At 40.1% G+C, this 20,351-nt stretch overlaps 1 protein-coding gene across 7 annotated transcripts in view; it reads right to left on the bottom strand.

Annotated features, from left to right (window-relative positions):
* Positions 1-20,351, bottom strand: part of LOC122564410 (catenin delta-2-like) — a 1,204,994-nt gene that overhangs the window by 61,970 nt on the left and 1,122,673 nt on the right. For all 7 annotated transcript variants that reach the window (XM_043719228.1, XM_043719230.1, XM_043719231.1 and 4 more), the window contains one exon: positions 5,456-5,629. In XM_043719228.1, coding sequence (XP_043575163.1) covers positions 5,456-5,629 — 174 coding nt within the window. The remainder of the gene's footprint in view (positions 1-5,455; positions 5,630-20,351) is intronic.

Here is a 20,351-nt window from a genome sequence, read left to right as displayed (position 1 = left end):
AATGGATCTATGGGCTGAAGAGTGGAAGATGGAGTTTAATTTAGACAAATGTTAGGTATATTATTTCGGTAAGGCAAACCAAGGCAGGGTCTTTACAGTTATTGATAGGGCCCTGGGGAGTGTTTCTGAACATAGAGACTTGGGGATGCAGGTACATAGTTTCTTGAAAGTGGAGTCGTGGATTGACAGAGTAGTGAAGAAGGTATTTGGTACACTTGCCTTTATTGGTCAGTGCGTAGAGTATAGGAGTTGGGAGGTCATGTTGCAGCTGTACAGGACACTGGATAGACCACTTTTAGAATAATGCACACAATTCTACTTACCCTTCTATAGGAAAGATGTTGTTAAACTTGAGAGGGTGCAGAAAAGCTCTGCAAGGACATTGCCAGGGCTGGAGGGTTTGAGTTATAGGAAGAGGCTGAATAGGCTGGGGCTTTTTTCCTTGGAGCATAGGAGGCTGACGTGTGGCCAAAGTCGCAAGGGACAGGGATAGGCTGAACAGCCAAGATCTTTATCCTAGGGTGTGGATGTTCAAAACTAGAGGGCGTAAATTTAAGGGGAAAGGTGAAAACTTTAAAAAGGGCCTGAGGGGTAATGCTTTCATGCAGAGGGTGATAATAAGACCACGAGACATAGGAGCAGAAATTAGGCTATTCAGCCCATTGAATCTGCTCTGCAATTCAATCGTAAGTGGCTGATAAGTTTCTTAAATCCGATTCTCCCGCTTTCTCCCCATAACCTTTGATCCCCTTGATACTCAAGAACCTATCTATCTCAGTCTTAAATATACTCAATGATCTGGCCTCCACAGTCTTCTGTGGGAATGAATTCCATAGATTTACCACTGTCTGGCTGAAGAAGTTTCTCCTTATCTCCATTCTAAAAGGTCTTCCCTTTACTCTAAGCTGCATGTTTGGAATGACTGCCAACAGAAACAGTGATGGCGGGTACAATTACAACATTTAAAAGGAATCTGGATGATTATATGAATAGGAATGATTCAGGGGCATATGGGTCAAATGCTGGCAAATGGGACTAGGTCAGTTTGAGATGCCAGGTCAGGTGAGATGAGTTGGACTGAAGGGTCTGATTCCATGCTGCATGACTTTATGACTCTGTGACCAATATTTACTCCTCAACCAATAACACGAAGCAGGTTGTCATGTCGTTATCGCAATTAACTCAATTATCACATTAACTCAACTGGACTCACCACATAAACACAGTGGTTACAGCAGAGGTTAGGAATACTGTGGCAAGTAACAGACCTCCTGACTCCCCAAAGCCTGTCCACTATCTACAGGGCACAAGTCAGAAATGTGATGGAATAATCCCCACTTGCTTGGATGAGTGGAGCCCCAACAACATTCAAAAAGCTTGATAACACCCAGAACACAGCAGCCCGCTTAATTGGCACTACATCACAAGCATCCACTCCCTTCAACACTGAAGCTCAGTAGCAGCAATGTTTACTATCTACAAGATACACTGCAGAAATTCACAAAAGATCCTCAGACAGCACCTTCTAAACTCACGACCATTTCCATCTTGAAGAACAAGGGCAGCAGATATATGGAAAGACCACCATCTTCAAGTTCCCCTCGAAGCCACTCACCATCCTGACTTGGAATAACATTGCCATTCCTTCAGTGTCACTGGGTCAAAATCCTGGAATTCCCTCGCTAATGGCATTGTGGGCCAGCTCACAGCAGGTGGACTGCAGCGGTTTAAGAAGGCAGCTCACCACCACCTTCTCAAAGGGCAAATAGGGACAGGCAAAGGGCTTTTGCCCGAAACGTCGATTTTGCTGCTCCTTGGATGCTGCCTGAACTGCTGTGCTCTTCTAGCACCACTAATCCAGAATCTGGTTTCCAGCATCTGCAGTCATTGTTTTTACCTACCTAATAGATACTGGCCAGCCAGCAATGCCCACATCCCACAAATAATAAATTTTAAAAATCACTTTGTGGAATTCTTTGTGTGTAAAATAGCCAGCTATAGCACTTAAGAGGTATTCAATCCTTTTGAATTTGGAGAAGAATAAAAATAAAATAATAGAGAACAAAAGAAACTCAGAGAATTTAAAAGGCTTAAGGGCTGGTCAATAATTTCTTACTTATAAAATCATTACATTTCAATTGCTTTATTTAATCATTTATATTTAGGCATATAGTAAGAGAAGTCAGACAATAAGCACCTCAAGCCTGTTCTGCCATTTAATTAAATCGTGGCTGATCTGTATCTTAATTCCATTTACCCACTGACATTTTGTCGCGTTAATACTCTTGCCTAGCAAGAAATCAATTAAATCAGTTCAGAAATTTTCAATTGACCTAGTCTCAGCAGCTTTCGGAGAGAAAGATCCAGGAGATTCCATTCCTCTCTGTTTGAAGAAGGGCTTCTGATTATAAGGTACTAAGACCATAAGACGTAGGAGCAGAAATGGCCATTCAGCCCACTGAGTCTGCTCCGCCATTCAATGAGATCATGGCTGATCTGATAACTCTCAACTCCACTCTACTGCCTTTTCCCTATAATCCTTGATTCCCTTACTGATTAAAAAGATGTCAATCTCAGCCTTGAATATATTAAATTACTTAACCTCTACAGTCCTCTGCACAGGCTCATTAGATTCATTATGAGAGATGAAATTCCTTCTCATCTCTGTCTTCAGTGGGTGATCCCTTACTTCCTTACACTGAGCTTCTGCCCTCTGGTCCTAGACTCTCCCATAAGGGGAAACAACCACATCGCATCCAACCAGACAAGTCCCAAAGAATCCTTTGTGTTTCAATAAGGCAGCCTTTCATTTACTTAAACTCCAGTAAGCAATGACATCACCACTGAGTGGTCTAGCTATAATTTTAACATTACGCTCCTTGCTCTAGATCCCTTACTGAAGGGAAAAATTTATCGGTGTCCACATGTCAATTCATTTAATAATATTATAACACCTTAATTAGATCACTTATTCATTTGCTATGCCTGAAGGATTAAAAGCCTTGTGTATGCAACCTGCCATCATAATTTAATCACTTGAGCCCAGCACAATACTGGTGGATCTGTACTTTTCTTTCATCTTCTTTAGTTGCTCTGAGCTGAATACTTGTGCAAGCGTGGAGTGCAGTTTGGTATGCGAATATCCACACTTGATTGTTTCTAGAGGAAATCCAATTTTTCTTCACATTTCTGATTTGGTAACCATTTTTCTCTGGTCTCTTTGAGGGATGGGAGTGCTTCATGAGCAAAATGCACTCTGTCCTGGCGAAGCTGTGATTACCCATTTTTAATTGGGCACAGGAACAGGATTTTCTATCACTTAACAATTTTATTTGGTGGTGCAGGGCTTTCGAAGCTCCTTAGAAGCATGGCAGTTTGAGAGATCGTGAAGAATTTGTACATGCTGCTGAAGAGTTTGGAACCTACCGAAAGGGGAGTGTAAAGTGTTTTCACGCATTCACATGTCTCTATTGCCGTTGAGTTGTAATGTAAATGTGTTTTTAGTGGAGTGAATCATCATAGGTTTCCATCCTGAAAAGTGAAGTTGATCTTTACAGTTCCCAGTCATGTGTACTTACCCATATGCATTACACTATTTTTTCAAAGTCAGAAAGCAGCATTACGCAGTGGAAAATGTAGCAAAATGTCCTCTCGGCCTGTATGGCCATCCTTTCTACTCTAAAACACATGGCTCTGGCTGATTAAACAACGGATTTAATATTTTAAAAGATCTAACCACTTGACCAATACTTTGTGCTTCCAATACTTTAAAAACTAGTCCTCATGAGTAAAAATATAACCTGTTCCCTTACATCAATTGACAGGTTTTCTACTGTGAAACTGAAATGACCACCTTCTGTTTTATCCTTCTCTGACATACTCATTTTTTAGATATTGGTGGACATTATTAATGCTTAGCTGAGCTTCAACTGCTATTGGGTTTCAATACAGTTGTTGTTCCATTGGTTGAGAAAGAATGACAGTTTCGAAAGTTGTTATATCAGATTGTCCTGTTGACATGATGCAAATTAATAGGATTACAAGTATTGCAAGGTTTCTTCCACTTGGAAGAATGCATCTTCTATATCATTGAAAAGAAAGCATTTGTCAGTTGGTGAGAGGTTTATTCTTCTCCTTGAAGGAATATATAGTATATTCCATTAGTATTGCATGAAATCTGATGATGTGTACATAGTTGGTGACTGGCAATGGTGGATTCACAGGGGATATCAAGGTCACATGGGTGATTTTAAGGGCATGGTTGGCATGGAAGGTACAGCAAGCTCTGATGCATGTAGGGCGAGGTACAAGGGACCATTGATCACTGTTGGGAGCTGAGGTACTGTGTTCGAGATTTGAGACTGGTCTTCCGCACAGTCTACTCTTCATGTACTCTGGTGTGAATCGCAAACTACGCTGAGTATCTCTCTCTGGTATGCAAGAGCAAAAAATAGTGTGTGAAGCAACGCATGGCTCAAGTGTGCAAGCCAAAAAAAAATTTGGCCTATCATGTCTGGCATTATTCCTAAACTGAGATGTACCTTGAACAATTACAAGCTATTAGGAGGTATTTGACAATCTGATTTTCCCATTCCATATTTAGCCTCTACTCAATGCCCTACTCTTTTGCACTGATGGAGGGAACATTTACTGCCATCTAACCCTTAACAAGCAGGCATCTGATGATAGTGAGGTAAAAACAATGACTGCAGATGCTGGAAACCAGATTCTGGATTAGTGGTGCTGGAAAAGCACAGCAATTCAGGCAGCATCCGAGGAGCTTGGTCTAGAAACCAGAAATGTTTAGTCTGTCTAAATTAATGGCATCAATTTGCTCTCTTTGAATAAATATTGCAAGTGAACTATTTTGGAGATAATGACACAAGAGTACCAGAACAAAGCAGAAACAAAATTGAGTAAAGAAAGCTTAATGGATGCAGGTTAATCTCACTGATAATTCAAAATCAAAGTGAGTACTCTCACAGTTGAGCTTCTAATTTAGAAGGGTCACAAATTCCACTGGCTAAAAGATTCTGGCAATATCTAACCCCTTACTACAGCTAGCACAGCTACATGAATTTTCACTTGTATAGCTCAAATAACTCAGCAAAATGTTTCAATGCACTTTGCATGAGTGCAAACAAAAAAAAAGACAGTAAACCACCTATGGATTGACATAAGGACAGCAAAGGAATATCTGAAAGGAGCAGGTGAGACAGAGAGACAGAATGATTTGGAGAAGGCTTTATAGGAATTAAGGGCAGAAATTCAATGATGCACAAGACACCAGAATTGGCAGAGGGCAAAGGTTTTGGGAGGGTTGGCTAGTGAAGGTTGTAGAGTTGGGAGTACTGCAATTATTCACGGATTTGATAACTGCAATAAGAATTTTAAAGGCAGGAAAAACAACAAAGGCAGAAAATAATATTTGCAAGCACAACTTTGAATGACTTACCTTCCAGCTCCCCGCAGCCAAATTCTGTAAGGCTCCTGCTGCCCCCTCAAGGGTATCTGGATTTGAGCACTCTGACAAAAGTGTGAGGTAGGGTTTGACTATTGAGGGATGCCATAGGAGCTGTATGCCCTTTGGTGGGTCTGTTGCTTCTGGAAGCGGTCCAACACCGTCCCACTAAGGAACAAAGAGGGAAAACAAATTAAATCTCCACGTAAAGTGAAGTGTCTTGCAACAATTTCTTTAGCCAGCACAGAATGTTGGCAATGCCACTGTACAAAACCCATGAATGACAGAACACCGATTTGTACCACAGCAGCTGAACATTTGGTTACAAACACAATTTGGGAGCGGAGAAGAGATAAGACACCTAATGATTTCCCAATGGGGAGAAAGAGAAATTTGGAAGTAAAATCCTGTCTGCCTAACCTTTTCAAAAAACCTCATGAGAAAACCCAGAGGAAAGGTGTTAAGATCATTTCTACTTCATGAAATAGAAATTTTCGCATCTTTTTTGCAACACTTTCCAAGTTCACATCAAGACTGTTCCATGTGGCTTTTAGCATCTCAATCAAGACCATCCATTTTACCTCAGCACCCAATTGGAACCAAGAAAGACATGCATTAATAAATATCTTATTCTGGTTTTCAAGTTACTGGCTTCCTCCCCAGTTCAGAAGACTTCATCCATTTTTGAACCTCCTGAGCTGGGTACATAGCTAGACCTTGCTCTTGTGTTTGGGTCACTGTTTGAACCCCCAACAACCACATTCCTCATTGCTACCAAACCCATGTCTCTTTTGCCACCTCCAACACCACTGATGCAGCTAAAATACGTACAAATTTCCAGTGACTTCAACCAAAATAAATAATTATGTACGTGGGAATGAGTACAAGAACAGGAGTGAACCATATAAACCATCAAAGCCTATTTTGCTATTCAATTAGATCTTCTCTGATCTGTAGCTTAACTCCAATTATCTGTCTTGGTAACTTATTTTTTCTATATTCTTTCAAAAGATGTGGCTGCTATAGAAAAGGCCAACATTTGTACCCATCTCTAATTGCCCTTTAACTGAATGGCTTGGTGGGCCAATTCAGAGAGCTGCTAAAAGTAAATGCCATTCCTGGGGGGTTGGAAATATCATGTAGATTAGACCAGATGAGGATGATAGATTACCTCCCCTAAAAGATACTTGTGAACCAGATGAGTTTTTCCAACAATTTTTTAAAAATACATTCATGAGATGAGGGCATCACTTGTTAGGCCAGCATTTATCGGCTATCCCTATTTGCCCAGAGGGCAGTGAAGAGTCAACAACATTGCTGTGGGTCTGGAGTCATATGTAGGCTAGACCAGGTAAGGATCATTCCCTAAAGGACATCAATAAACCAGATGGGTTTTTCTTGACAATTGGCAATATATTCCTGGTCATCATTAGACTCCTAATTCCAGATTTTTATTGAATTCGAATTCTACCATTTGCAATGGCAGGATTTGAATCTGTGTCCCAGAACATTACTGGATCACCTGGTTTAACAACCCAGTGATAATATCACTAGGGCATCGCCTCTCCTAATGGATAGTAGCTCAATGGTTACCATTATCGAGACTGGTTATTTTTAAAATCATAATACATATTTATTGAATTTATCATCTACCAGCTACCATTGTAGGATTTGAACAAATGGACAGTTAAGTAAAAAACGCAGAGACACTTTGCTTAACAGGAGGTTTTGGTTGTAATAACTGTACATAAAGTGCATATAAAGAAAATCTTGCGATAAACTAAGAGCGTGAAGATATAATACGAGTAATCTAGTTCAGCTGTAACTGACATGCAAAGGATTACAATGATCCCAAACATTTTTATTACATGTGTGAGCAAGTCTTCCCTGATGTCACTCCTAAACAGCCTAGCTCTAAATTGAATGCAATCTGAACGCCCCTTGGGAGATGTAAAACCTGCTGCCTTTTTGCTATCATTCATTTTACACCATCAGGCAAAGTCTATACCTATCCAAAGTGTCTGCGATAATCAGCATGCTCAGCATCTTCCCCTACAATGTGATTTATACATTCACTTGTGAATCAGACAATAACTCACCAATAACTACTTCATCTGTGAGTTATCTCAACAATCTTCCTTGCAGAAACAATCAGCACATTTCTCAGAGAAGCAGTGAGTATCTTCCACTCATGTTCACATTTTTTTAATGTGATGGGGATTTACTGTATGGAAACATTTTCATTGATAAATTTATCAGCACTCTACATTCTGATGTGTCTTTATCTTCCTCTCTCTGTAGACAATAGATGATGTATTAAAAAGAGACTCTATTCAGACAGAGAACTCAGAGGAATAGGAATGGTGCTCCCAATATAATGCAGCTGAGCAAGTCCTTACATCTTCACTTTGCCATTGCTGATCGAAGTACTGAGTCGAGGATAATAAGGCTTTCCTCATGGGGCCAGTGGAGAAGGGACAGGCAATGTGAAACTGCTAGATCAAGGGAGTCATAGGGGAGAGAGAAAGGAAGACTTGCATTTGTGCAGATCTTTCACGATCTCAGCACATCCCAAAGCACTTAACAGTCAATGATTTATTTCTGAAATGCAGTCACTGTCTTAAGAAACATTGTAGCCAAATAGTACACAACCAGTTCCCACAAAACTGATGACAAATAGTTTAAGTGAGTGATGTCATTTCACGGATATATAATGTCCATGACACCAGGCAGAACTTTCCTCTTAAAAGTAATGTCCCAGAGTTTTATTACATTCAATTGAGGGGAAAGATGGGGATTCAGTTTAACATTTTAGCTGGAAGATTACACCTCCTGAGTGCAGCACTACTATGAAGGACTACCAGCCTAGATTATACACTCAATTCTCTTAAATTGACATCTTCTGACTCAGAGGTGAGATTGCTCCTTCTGGAACGATGGCTACACCTGAGGAAAATTTCTTGTCTTCTTTTGCCATTGCTTATTGCTTGTGAAGAAGAAGATAAGATTTTCCTGACTGAGAGAGTACAGCAGAAAGAGGTAACATCAAATTGCTCTGATAACAGTTAGATTAAGAACAGCATAGGCCAATTCTGCCATGTCTAGCTTGCTATAAGTCCCAGTATTTCAGCTTTCCAATAAATTTATGGACTTGAAGTGTCGCTTAATGCTTCATAAACTCTCCATTATCAAATCCTATTGCTTTTCCACGCTATCCACACCTAGCTTTCAATCAAAGTATAATTATTATTTTTATACAAAAATATACAAACTAACAGTTACTGCCACTGAATTCTGATTACTTTGTGTATGAGCAGGAACTTTCTAAACTCAGGCCTGAATTTACGTTTCAATAAATTGAACACAGTAGCTTTCCCGTTCCAATGCCATGGATTACTTTATAGTTATTCATACTTGAAATGATCCTTTGATTACCTAAGGAATTTCAATAAGGAATTTCCAGAATCTCTTATTCTTTTTAGTGCATTTTGATTTTTTTTCTCAGCCTGATCTTTATGGTTAATCCTTAGCTGCCATGAGAGGTGGTCCTTCTTGAATTACTGCATTTGATATAAGTCAGCAGCTTTCTAAACCACTTTTGAAGGTGGGCAAGAACCAATTATTTGGGCAGGGGTAGCCAATGCTTGAGGCCGTTAATACTTGCAGCCATTGTGCCACTAGGTGATGATGTAATCAGGTTCGGAGATTTATCATGGTTCAGGAGTCAATAAAGTTCAAGGGCTTGGATAAAATGTGGAAACAAGTGATTTTCAGTGTCCTACTTGTTCTGAAGTTGGAAGAGATGGAGAAAGGAATCAGCACAGCCTATTGCTTCAAAGAGGAAATGTAGTAAGGCATGAAATACTAGTACCTTCGTGCCAGACAGGCTATAATCTGGATTGTCCAATTTAAAATTGGACATCTGAGTGAGGCTAGAGTCACAGGCAAGATAGAGCATGAATAGCATGTTATCATCCTTAAAGAGCATGACAGAATCATTTAGAGTTCAGGACAATCCTTCAAACATACCCAACAAAGAATATTTCTTCCCTTGTTGACTCAGGGGTGTCTCTCAGGGAATTAAATGCTGTGGGTTATAGTGGTGGTTGGGGTAGGGAGCAAGCCTGGGATAAGAAGTGCCTAGTCATGATATCTCAGTCACTGTCAGTGCAGGGATGACTTGTTGGAGTAGATATTCTTTTCTTGTCCATCATTTACATTGCGTTTACTGCCTATCCCCAGCTCATAGAATTCCTGCAGTGGAAGCAGGCCATTTGGCCCATCAAGTCCACACCAACTCTCTGAAAGGCATCCCATCCAGACCCACCCCCTCTACTATATCCCTGTAACCCTGCATTTCCCATGGCTAATCAATCTAGTTTGCACATCCCTGGACACTATGGGTAATTTAGCATGGCCAATCCACCTAACCTGCACAGTGGACAATGGGAGGAAACCGGAGCACCTGGAGGAAACCCACACAGTTACCGAAGAGGGGAATTAAACCGGCTCCTGGTGCTGTGACACAGCAGTGCTAAACACTGTGCCAGTGCACAGTTGCCCAGAGAAGGTGAAAAAGTGCTTCCTTCTTGAACCATGGTAGTGGCTTTGGGCTTGTGATGATGCTGTCACTTGAACGAGGTTATTTTGTCTTTGGGTTTTTTTCAAGAGAGGTCGTAAAGACAGAGGTGCTTAAATATGTGGAAATGTCTACTTTAATAATGGCAGGGGAGTGGCCAGTTCTCCCAGTTCAGTTTTTTTTTCTAGTTTGGTTTAATTGCAGCAGAGGAGTAGCTGGCAACAGTAATAGATGCTGCTACAATGCAAGAAGGCTCCATGTTTCAGCAGATGATCCCTGACTGAGTTTTCTCTCTGAAATCTCTCCTGCCTGTAAGAACCTGTGTTGGAATTTACCTTTGCCAAAGGGTGTGTTTATGGAATATTACGGGAATTGGAACAGCTCCTTAGTTAGGTTGTTATGTCGTGCCGGTTAAGTTTTCCAATAGTTGTTATTCTAAATTCCATTTTCTTTTGCTCATATTTCAACTGTAGTGTTTAAATAAACTTTGTTTTGCTTAAAGCCGTTAGGTTTGACTAGCTGCATCACACCTGGAATATCCACGTCACATCTGCCTTTAAAATAAGAAAACGTTAGGGTCTGGGCTACCTTCTTAAAATATTTTGAGGGGGTCTGGCCTGGTCCATAACAGGCTTTAGTGGTTAACTAAACCGAGTGGTTTGGTTGGACATTTCGGTCATTTACGAGTTAGCCATGCAGTGGTGTTGGACTGGAGTCACATACATGCCAACCTGGATAAGAAAAGCAGGTTTTCTTTGCTACAGTATTGCCATGAGCTAGCTCTGTTTTCGTGACAAAATTCTACATCACTTGAGTGGTGCTTTACAATATCCTAAAATGGTACAAGATTATATTGATTCCCGTACATACTACTGGTTAGAAGGTGTCTTTACAGTGTGTAGAATCAGCTGGAGAGAGAAAGCCTGTAAAAAGCTTCATTTGCATAGTATCTTTCAAAATCTAAGGATGTCTCAAAGACCGTTAGCCCAATGAATTATTTTTGAAATATAGTCACTGCTGTTTTTAGGTAAGCACCACAGCCAATTTGCGTAGAGCAATGTCCCAGACACAGCAATGATCTAAAGAAACCAGTGCTTTTATGGTGGTGCTGGTTCATAAATAAAAGATGTTTGGGGCATTGGAGGAATGGCCCTACCCCTTGTTGAATATTGCCATTGAATCTTTTACATTCACCTGGGATAGTTAACTTCAATGCAATATGTACGAAAGTTAATTCACTTTAATATGTGAATGGCAGGAACTTAAACGTGAAAGATAAAATTGAGGATACAATGTAAGCTTTTAACATGGGGTCTAAATGATACCTGTTGCCGAGTCCAATTCTCTCCTCCCCTATAATCTCATTTCATTTGAACATTACCTTACAGTTCCCCATTACCCCATTCATGAGCAATGCTACAGGAAATTGGTTGGCAAATTTCTAATGTAGCTTATTATATCTGTTCTACACCTTTAAAACAACTTCAAACATTCATTTATCCGATATCTCCATGGCACCATTATTTCAAATCTGCATCCAGTTTGAAATTCTGTTTGAGTGAGAATTCTCTTTAAAGCAGTCGCTGAATACTTGATGGCCAAGTTGTCTGAGGCATTGTCTGACATGACTAGAATTGTGGGGGGCAGGGTTGGGGAACCAAGTCTCATCTTAAGTAAAGAATCGCTGCCTGATAAGTGGCATTGTCTTTGGTAGGAGAACAAAACAAAGAATAGCAGATGCTGGAGATCTGATACAAAACAGAAATATCTGGAGAAACTCTGGAGGTCTGGCATCATCTGGAAGGAGAAAGCAGAGGTAACATTTCAAGTTCAGACTCAAAAAGCTGACTATGCTTTCTCTCTACAGATGCTGCTAGACCGGCTGAGTTTCTCCAGCAATTTCAGTTCTGTATTTTTATTGGTAATTCCTTCCCACAAGAAACCCTTGCTTATAATTCTCCACTATTTTTAAAATTATTTAAATTTTAAAAGGTTAAGATTTGAGGTAGAGTCCTTCTTCTGACACTCTCATTTTATAGGATTTGTTCCAATTGGATATGAAGCAGTATGTACTATTAATGAGCATGATGTTTGTGTTCTTTGCGACATTTATCTCAGATCTTATCTCAAAATATCCTCTGACAGCCTGTTTACAGGCTGCACCAGTACCCTCATCTGCTGTGTATACTAATGTGCTTGCTTCAAAGGCTTGATACACAGCTGTTGGTCTCTCTCTCTCTCTATCACTCTCACCTTTATCTATCACTAGCCACATTTCTTCATTGCTTTCACTGTCTTGAATGCACCCAATCCTCTTGAATACTGCAAGCTCTCTTTCCTTTTACTTATTGGCCCAATATCCTTTCACAGCAACTCAGTTTACTTTTGTACATTTGTTGGATCCTTCTCTAGTACAACAAGAACTTGCATTTCTGTCATGTCTTTAATGTAGCAAAATACATGAAAATGCTTCATATAGGCGTATTGGCTCATAGAAAGAGAAGTGGTGACATACTGGTAATGTCACTCTTTACCAGTCTCCAACCCCAGGTTAATGCTGTGGGGACATGGGCTTGAATCCCACCACAGCAGGTGGTGAAATGTGAATTCAATACGTATCTGGAATTAAAAGCTGGCCTCTTGACAATCCTGTAACCATTTTCAATTGTCATAAAAACCCATCTGGTGCCTGATGGCTGCCATCCTTATCTGGTCAGCCTGTCTACGTGTAACTCCAGATCCATATTGATGTGGTCTCGATGTGACTGAAAATCACCATATCGATGTGATTTGTGCCCTGTGTAATGGTTCAAGCTGCTCAATTCAAATCAGGATGGGCAACAAACCCTTACCAGTGACACCCACATTCTGAATGATTGAAACAAAATCAGGTGAAGTGACCATAAATATCTGGTCAAAGAGATATGTTTTAAGGAGCACCAAGAAGTGAAGAGGTTTAGCCAAGGGACTGCAGAGCTCAGTACCCAGAGAGGATGTCAACGTAGAAGCAAAGGAAAGAAGAGAGATGCAGGAGTGCAGAGTTCAGAAGAACATTGCAAAAGTAGTGGATGGCAAAGCCACAGCGGAATTTGAAAACAAAAATGAGCCAATTCAAATCAATAAACGTGAGGTGATCATTGAATGGGACTTGTTACGGGTGGGGGTGAAGGGGAGACGAGGTGGGGGATTGGTCTTGTTTGGAAACATCAGCTTTCAAAGTGATTTCCTTATACTGAATGGGGAACTACAGATGGACAAATGATCTGTTAAATCTAGATTAGCTGAGAGTGTTCCAATTTATCCTCAAAAGTATTCAACTTTCTCAGTGTGTTTTTCCTTGCATATTGATATTAGCTGTCCTTGGGTTTGAGAATGGTGTCTACTCAAGGTTCCTAGTTTCTTGTGTAGGCCTTCACGCGACGTAACAGGCCAATTCTCAATCCATAGATCTTTGGGCGCATGGGGCAGGACTTTTGACATACAGTTTCCCAATTAAATCACTTTCCAGCAGTGATTATACCTTGAAGGTATTTTATTGTTTATAAAGCAATTTCAGATTTCTGGTGATCATGAAAGCTATGTAAATACAAATCTTTCTGCTTTCTTCCATTCTTTGATTTTTCTGTCAATTCTCTAAAATTGGCTCAATTATTTTTAAATTGAAAACAGGATGTATGCCTCCTATTAGTTGCTGTAGCCTGAACCGTCCCATCAAATTCAATTACAGTATAGGGACATCACTGGTCTTTAAGGTTCCTCTGGTACAGGCTAACTTAGCTATGCTGCTCAATGTCAGCTACAAGTTATGTACTGAGATGTCCTATCATGTGCTATGTTACGCCCTTACATTTTAAAAATCACCATTTTCCCTCAATTGATATTACTTTCCAGTCTTTTGTAGAAGTCCCTTTAATTTGCTCAAACAACTCTATATCAATCTGACAACTTTGCCCAAGGAGCCTACAGCAGTTGCCTGTTATTACTTTCCTCCCTGCTACTGTCACAGGTTTCCACTCGCATTACATCTAACAACCTGAGAACATGTCTGCATTGTCATTGATTCTCAGGTCCTCTCTCCTTCTCCATCTGTCACTGCTCTGTTCATTCTGAAACTTGCTGCATACCATCTAGATTTAATTTTCAGTTAATCTAACAATATCAGGCTTTATTATCTTTCTTTAGTTAGCAGTAAAATAGAATTAATTTGTCTTTGCCAATCTAACTGTCGTGTGGAGAATGTGCAAACTCAGCGATAATATCTCTGCTGCCTTACTGTCTGGATTTGATTTACTATGTGTTACAGAAAATAGATACTAGTGTCTTCTTCCAATTTTCTCTGGCGCTGTTTTGCTTAATAGATATTATTCTCCTCCTGTTTTCCATGAAAGAACCTCTTCAGCTTAGACTGTGTTGTATGCATTTTTCCTAAGCAATCTATTCAGAAATGCTAACAAACACATCTGCAGCAGGTGGTACTTGCACTGAGCATCCTGGCTCAGAGACCACTGGACCATAAGTACTCCCTGTCTTCTGTGTAAGCACTGTCCATGTATAAACACTGGCTCCTTACCAATTTGTCCTCATGAAAATGCCCTTGCTGCTTTTGTTTTTAACATTACATCTTCCTGATGAACTGTTGTTGTGTGTGGGCTTTGTTTTTAGCAGTGTATCTATCTGATGTGGCAATGTTTATGTCAGCTCCTGAAATATAAGAACTAGGTGTGAGTAACCTGGTACTGAACGATTCAACAGATGTTTATGACAGTCCCTGATATGTACCTATATTGCAGTCACAGGCACCTCAGTTCCATTAAAAAGGGGGGTACAGTTTCATCAAAGTATCATGCTTCAAGTGGTCACTATTAAGATGGAGTCTAAAAGGGGTCCCAAATGTAAAATAGGTGTAGATACTCTTACCCACTGCTTCTGGACATGCCACAGGCTCTGTGTTTATTGGAGCGCTGTGGCGGGGGAGATAGGGAGGGTTGAGGATTGAAGTTAAATTAGACCTGACATCTCTCCTCCTAGGTCTACCGAATTTATCATCTTTACATGGGTATGTGAAGAAACTATTTATTATTCTTACTTACTGTGCACGGAAGAATACTCTGATGAATTGGGTGTTGGTATAGTGGAAATTAATTATGGAGCACATTCCCTTGGATGTTTTCACAAATATGGAGCACCACACAACAGACCTTTTTTATAAGGCATGGTAGACCTTTTTGAGTTATTTGGACACAGATCTGTCTGCTATCTTAATTAGGGGTGTTTGTTTAACCAGGATGGTTCGGTTTGCTGAGCCCTGGGGCCTGGAGGGGGGACTCCTGAATTAATACAGGTATATATACCTGTGGGCGACACGGTGGCACAGTGGTTAGCACTGCTGCCTCACAGCGCCAGAGACCTGGGTTCAATTCACTTTCTCCTCAAAGACTCCTGAATTAATACAGGTATATATACATCGCTCCTGTTTTTTGTTTGGGAGCAATGTTATTTTGTGTTCTTTTGTATTTTTTTGTTGTTTTATTAGTCACTTACTTATTTATTGGTGTTGTTTTGCACAGTGTTTGGTTTTGTTTTGTATTATAAGGTAGATTAGTAGTTAGTAGATAGTCGTATTGTAATTTGCATTTTTTAAATTATACTGGTATTTGTTATATTTTCAGTAATTTTATATTTTTGTACAGTAAAAAAAAAGTTTTTTTGCTAATAAATACACTTACAAAAAAAAGGAGTCTAGATGTTCGTACCTTCTGACCACACATTATGATGCAATGATATAATGAACATATCTCTTAAAGTTATGGTACATACTAATTGTGATACTTGATACAACAACAGGTGGCACTATGGCTCATTGGTTAGCACTGCAGCCTCACAGCACCAGGGACTTTGGTTTGGTTCCACCCTCAAGTTGACTGTCTGTGCAGAGTTTGCATGGGTTTCCATTGGGTGATCTGGTTTCCTCCCACAGTCCAAAATTGCCCAAAGTGTGCAGGGTAGGTGGATAAACAAGGGGAAATGCAGGGTTACATGGATAGAGTAGGGGGAGTGGGTCTGAGTGGGATACTCTTCGGAGAATCAGTATGGACTCAATAGACCTGTGTCCACTCGGTAAGGATTCCATGAACTGTCTCACAAACCTTACAATAGGGTCTTTTCTAAGAAGTATTCAAAAGAATGTTCCTTCTCACAAAAATAGACATTAATCTAACCTTTTTTGTTGGAAAATCTGCAAAGTACTTTTTAAAAAAGCTTTTCAGAACCACAAAATGCCAGAAAGCACACACGCAAAAAAAATGAATACTTCTGAAGTGTGGCCCTTGTTTGTTTGATTCACTCATGGGATGTGGGTGTTGCTGGCATGGCCAACATTTAATGTCCATATCAATTGCCCTAGAGATGATGATGGTGAGCAATCAGTTTCAACCATTCCAACATGTGGTGCAGGCACTTCCACAATGCTGTTAAGAGATAGTTCCAGGATTTTGACTCAATGATGAAGGAATGGTGACACATATCCAACACAAGATGGTGTATAACTTGGAGGGCAATTTGTGTTGGTGATACTTCCATGTGTCTGTTGTCCCTCCAGCCAGAAGAGTTATGAATTCTAACATATAAAATGTAGCAGCTACATTGAAAACAATACATTCCTGCAGGTGGCCATGAGCCCATTACTAGATTGCCTATTTTGGTTAAGTCTTACATTTTGACCAAAGCACAAGGGAGAATGTGCCTGCTCTTCAAGATCGTGCTAAAGGAGGTTTTATATCTGTCTAATAGAGCAGATTGGGTTTCAGGGGCATTGCTCAGCTGAAATACTTCACTTTCAACAACGTAGCACTTTCTCAGTGCTCTGGGATGTCATGGGGTTGGATAAGGTGTGTTACCATCGCAACTGTTTTCTTTTCTTAAACATTTTATGTGGTGACTCAATTTCTTCCTTTAACCTTGGGAATTTGCTTCTAACAGAAGTTACCTCAGGGCTTCTTTTGAAGTCAATTGGGAATTACATGAAGGACTAGCTGATAAATTTATGTGTTGTGTGCTTTTCCTTTCAACTTGTCAATGTCCTAGCCTCACTTTAAAGACCAGACAATGTCAATGAGGATTTTTAATCAAATAGAGAGCACAAAAGTAAATCAGTTGATGTTTGTTCAAATTAATGTTTAGCTGATGGTGTTGAGTCTTGTGTGTAGTTTTGGAAAGGAAGTTCATGTTCCAGTAAATGAACAATGCAGATTCACCAGGCTGGAATCAGGGATGGGAAATAGCAGCCATGAAGAGAGACTAAAACTACAGAAGCACACAAGATTAATGGAAGTTTTAAAATTTTAAAATCCCTACAGTGTGGAAAGAAGTGATTTGGACTATCGAGTCTGCACCAAACCTCCGAAGAGCAACCCACCCAGACCCAACCCTCCACCCTATCCCCCATAATTCTGCATTTACCCTGGCCCATATGTCCCTACAGGGACACTACAGATCATTTCTTCTGTTTGGCTACTCAGTGAGGAGGGGTCGTAAGGAGGTTGTAATGGAAAACTGTCCTTAACAGGGCAAGAAGTAGGAATATCAGAATGTCTTTATGTGGACCATTGTTACAGGCACAGCAGAGGAGAGAGCAGATATACTGAAGTATGAAAACATATAGGCCCACAGAATAGCGCTGAGCAATGTGATTTGTACTTAATTGCTACATAGAAGACCCAACATAGACGCAATTGATATGTGGCTGCCTTTGTCACTAAAAGATTCTAAATTATCCTTCAAACAACATTCACAAATCTGACTATTTGGTCATTACCATTTCTGGGTACTTATTGAGCATAATTTGTTGATACACTTTGCTACATTACAACAACTACTATATTTCAATGGCTTTAAAGGACTTTGGCATGTGTTCAGGTTGTGAAATTTGCTATATAATATCAAATCATTTGCAGTTTTAAAAATTGACATGTTAAATGTGTTAACGAAAAAATCAGCTAGTATTTTGAGGCTTGCTCAAGTTTCATGTCTTGGATATAGACAGATCCAAGGAAGTTGACTCTTTGGAAAGTAGGTGAATTGTAGATAATTTATTCAAGATTATAAAGGAGTTAGACAAAACTAATCCTGGTACATTGATTACAGTTGTAAGGACATACCACTCTATGAGCTGCTGATTATGATGAAGGCTCACCATCGTCCTCTTTAAATGGAGGAAGCTACAGGGCCTGCTTGGTCTAGTGAGGTAGAGAAGAACCACTTTCTAGTCTAACTAGAGGAGTCTCTTGCAGAGTAAAAATCACATTTTATTGTACATTAACAACACGTTGAATGTCTAGCAGGTTACATTGCTAGACATGCTAGCTATTAGTACAGAGACTTTGAGGAGGACCAGATGTTAGGCCTCACTCTTTCAAGATCTGTTCTGCCCAAATTGCATCTTCATGAGGTTCTGCTTGCAGCACTCCTCAACATTGACCCTTTCAGACCCATACACAACAACTGTTATTGTGACAGGCCTGAAAGCTAGGAGATATACATTAAAAATCAAGAATTCAGCAACTAAATCAGGCAGACCTTTTTCATCTATATAAGGCAATACAATGGCAGAATGAATAGCTTGCAACATTATTTATGCAGATGATATTAATGAATTCAACAGTCAATTAGATGGCCTTCTGTCAGCCGTACTTCCTGTGGCTGGATTTCTGCTTTTGTGGTTATCAGTCATCCTCTGATCCCTTCTGCCTCCCCGAGTCATTATTTACAAGCTGCCCTCCAAAGACAGTTTATTGTGGATTGTTCTACCACGGAAGCTATCACAACCCTATCACATTCTCCCAAGTGCACATTTCCAACAGTCCAAAACAAGAACTTAAGCTGACTGTTTTATATTAATCCAAAATGACTCCTACTGCTTATCAGGTTGGGAACCCCACCGGCCTGATTTTTGATTAGAATCACTGAATCATGCAGCATCAATACTGGTTGTCTGTGCTTTTGTAACCTCTTTGAAAGATTTATCTCACTAGCCTTACTCCATGGCTCTTTCTCAACATCCTGCAAATCTTTTCTTTGCAGGTTTCTGAGGAACATGGTGTAAAGATAGGTCAATGCGTTTGTTCTTTTAATCTTATCCATTTCTCTTACGCAACCATAAGCAATCTTCTTAGTTCAATTTAAAAGAGACTTTAGACACAACCAAGCCACCCAGTTGTCTGCATTCCTGCACTGGCAGGTGAACTTGCAAGGAAAGGTTCTGCCAGCAATTGATTCTTCTCGAAACTATTTTTGTATTGCACCTACAAAGAAAGACAGTGTAAGAAAATTTCAAACTCATTTGCTTAAATGTGGACAGGCATCATCTTCCATTGCTATGTTATGACACCTTCCGACTCTTTTCTCCGTTGCTATGGAGATGCTATTACTGCTAATGGTAAACTCTAACATCAAGATTTGGTCTTTTGGGATTTACAAGCTAATAGAGCTCTCCTCTCTCTCTTTCTTAAAAGTAGGAAATGATCCAGCTAACGCCTCACTTTAAATTTCTCAAATTTTGATCGTATATCAGTTGGAACGACTTTCACAAGACTGAGGTAAGTTCAAGAGCAATCTTGCCCACTGGCACCATTCTGTTCTCCATTTTCTCTTTTTGTTTCTTGTCCTCCTCCTCTGATAAAGGCCTTATTCACAAAATGTCGACTCTCCTACTCCTCAGATGCTGCCTGAGCTCTTGTGCTTTTTCCAGCGCCACTCTTTTTGACTCTGACTTTCCAGCATCTGCAGTCCACACTTTCCCCTCCTCCTCTGAGGGATATAGCCTCCTTTTCAAAATGCCTCTAGCCTGGGTTTGATTGGACAGGTAGTGGTCACTTTCCATTACTTCCCGCTCTCCACCAGCCTACCCTCTGCTGTGGCTATTACTTACAAATGAGTCTTGATAGAGAATCTCAGGAGATTGTTCCACAGTGTGGCATATACCATAATGGTTTTTCATGAAATTACGAGTAGTGGTATTATTTATAAAATAAACTTGTAAAGCCTTGTAAAAATAACCAGGGTTGAAACAGGCAACTAAAATGGGATGACTTGGTGAGTTGCAAAATTGAAAAGTGTTTTATCCCTTGCGACGGACTTTGCAGGGATAAATGTCCACCATTTTCCACATCAGTGACTGGGCTAAAATCTTGACCATTGGCAATAACATTCCATGAGACCTTAAGACATAGGAGTCGCAGTAAGGCCATTCAGCCCATCAGGTCCATTCCGCCATTTAATCATGGCTGATGGGCATTTCAACTCCACTTAACTACA

Source organism: Chiloscyllium plagiosum, chromosome 29, assembly GCF_004010195.1.
Source record: "Chiloscyllium plagiosum isolate BGI_BamShark_2017 chromosome 29, ASM401019v2, whole genome shotgun sequence".
Classification (NCBI taxonomy): domain Eukaryota; kingdom Metazoa; phylum Chordata; class Chondrichthyes; order Orectolobiformes; family Hemiscylliidae; genus Chiloscyllium; species Chiloscyllium plagiosum.
Note: the sequence above shows the minus strand (reverse complement) of the source record. Positions and strands in the feature narration are given on the sequence as shown.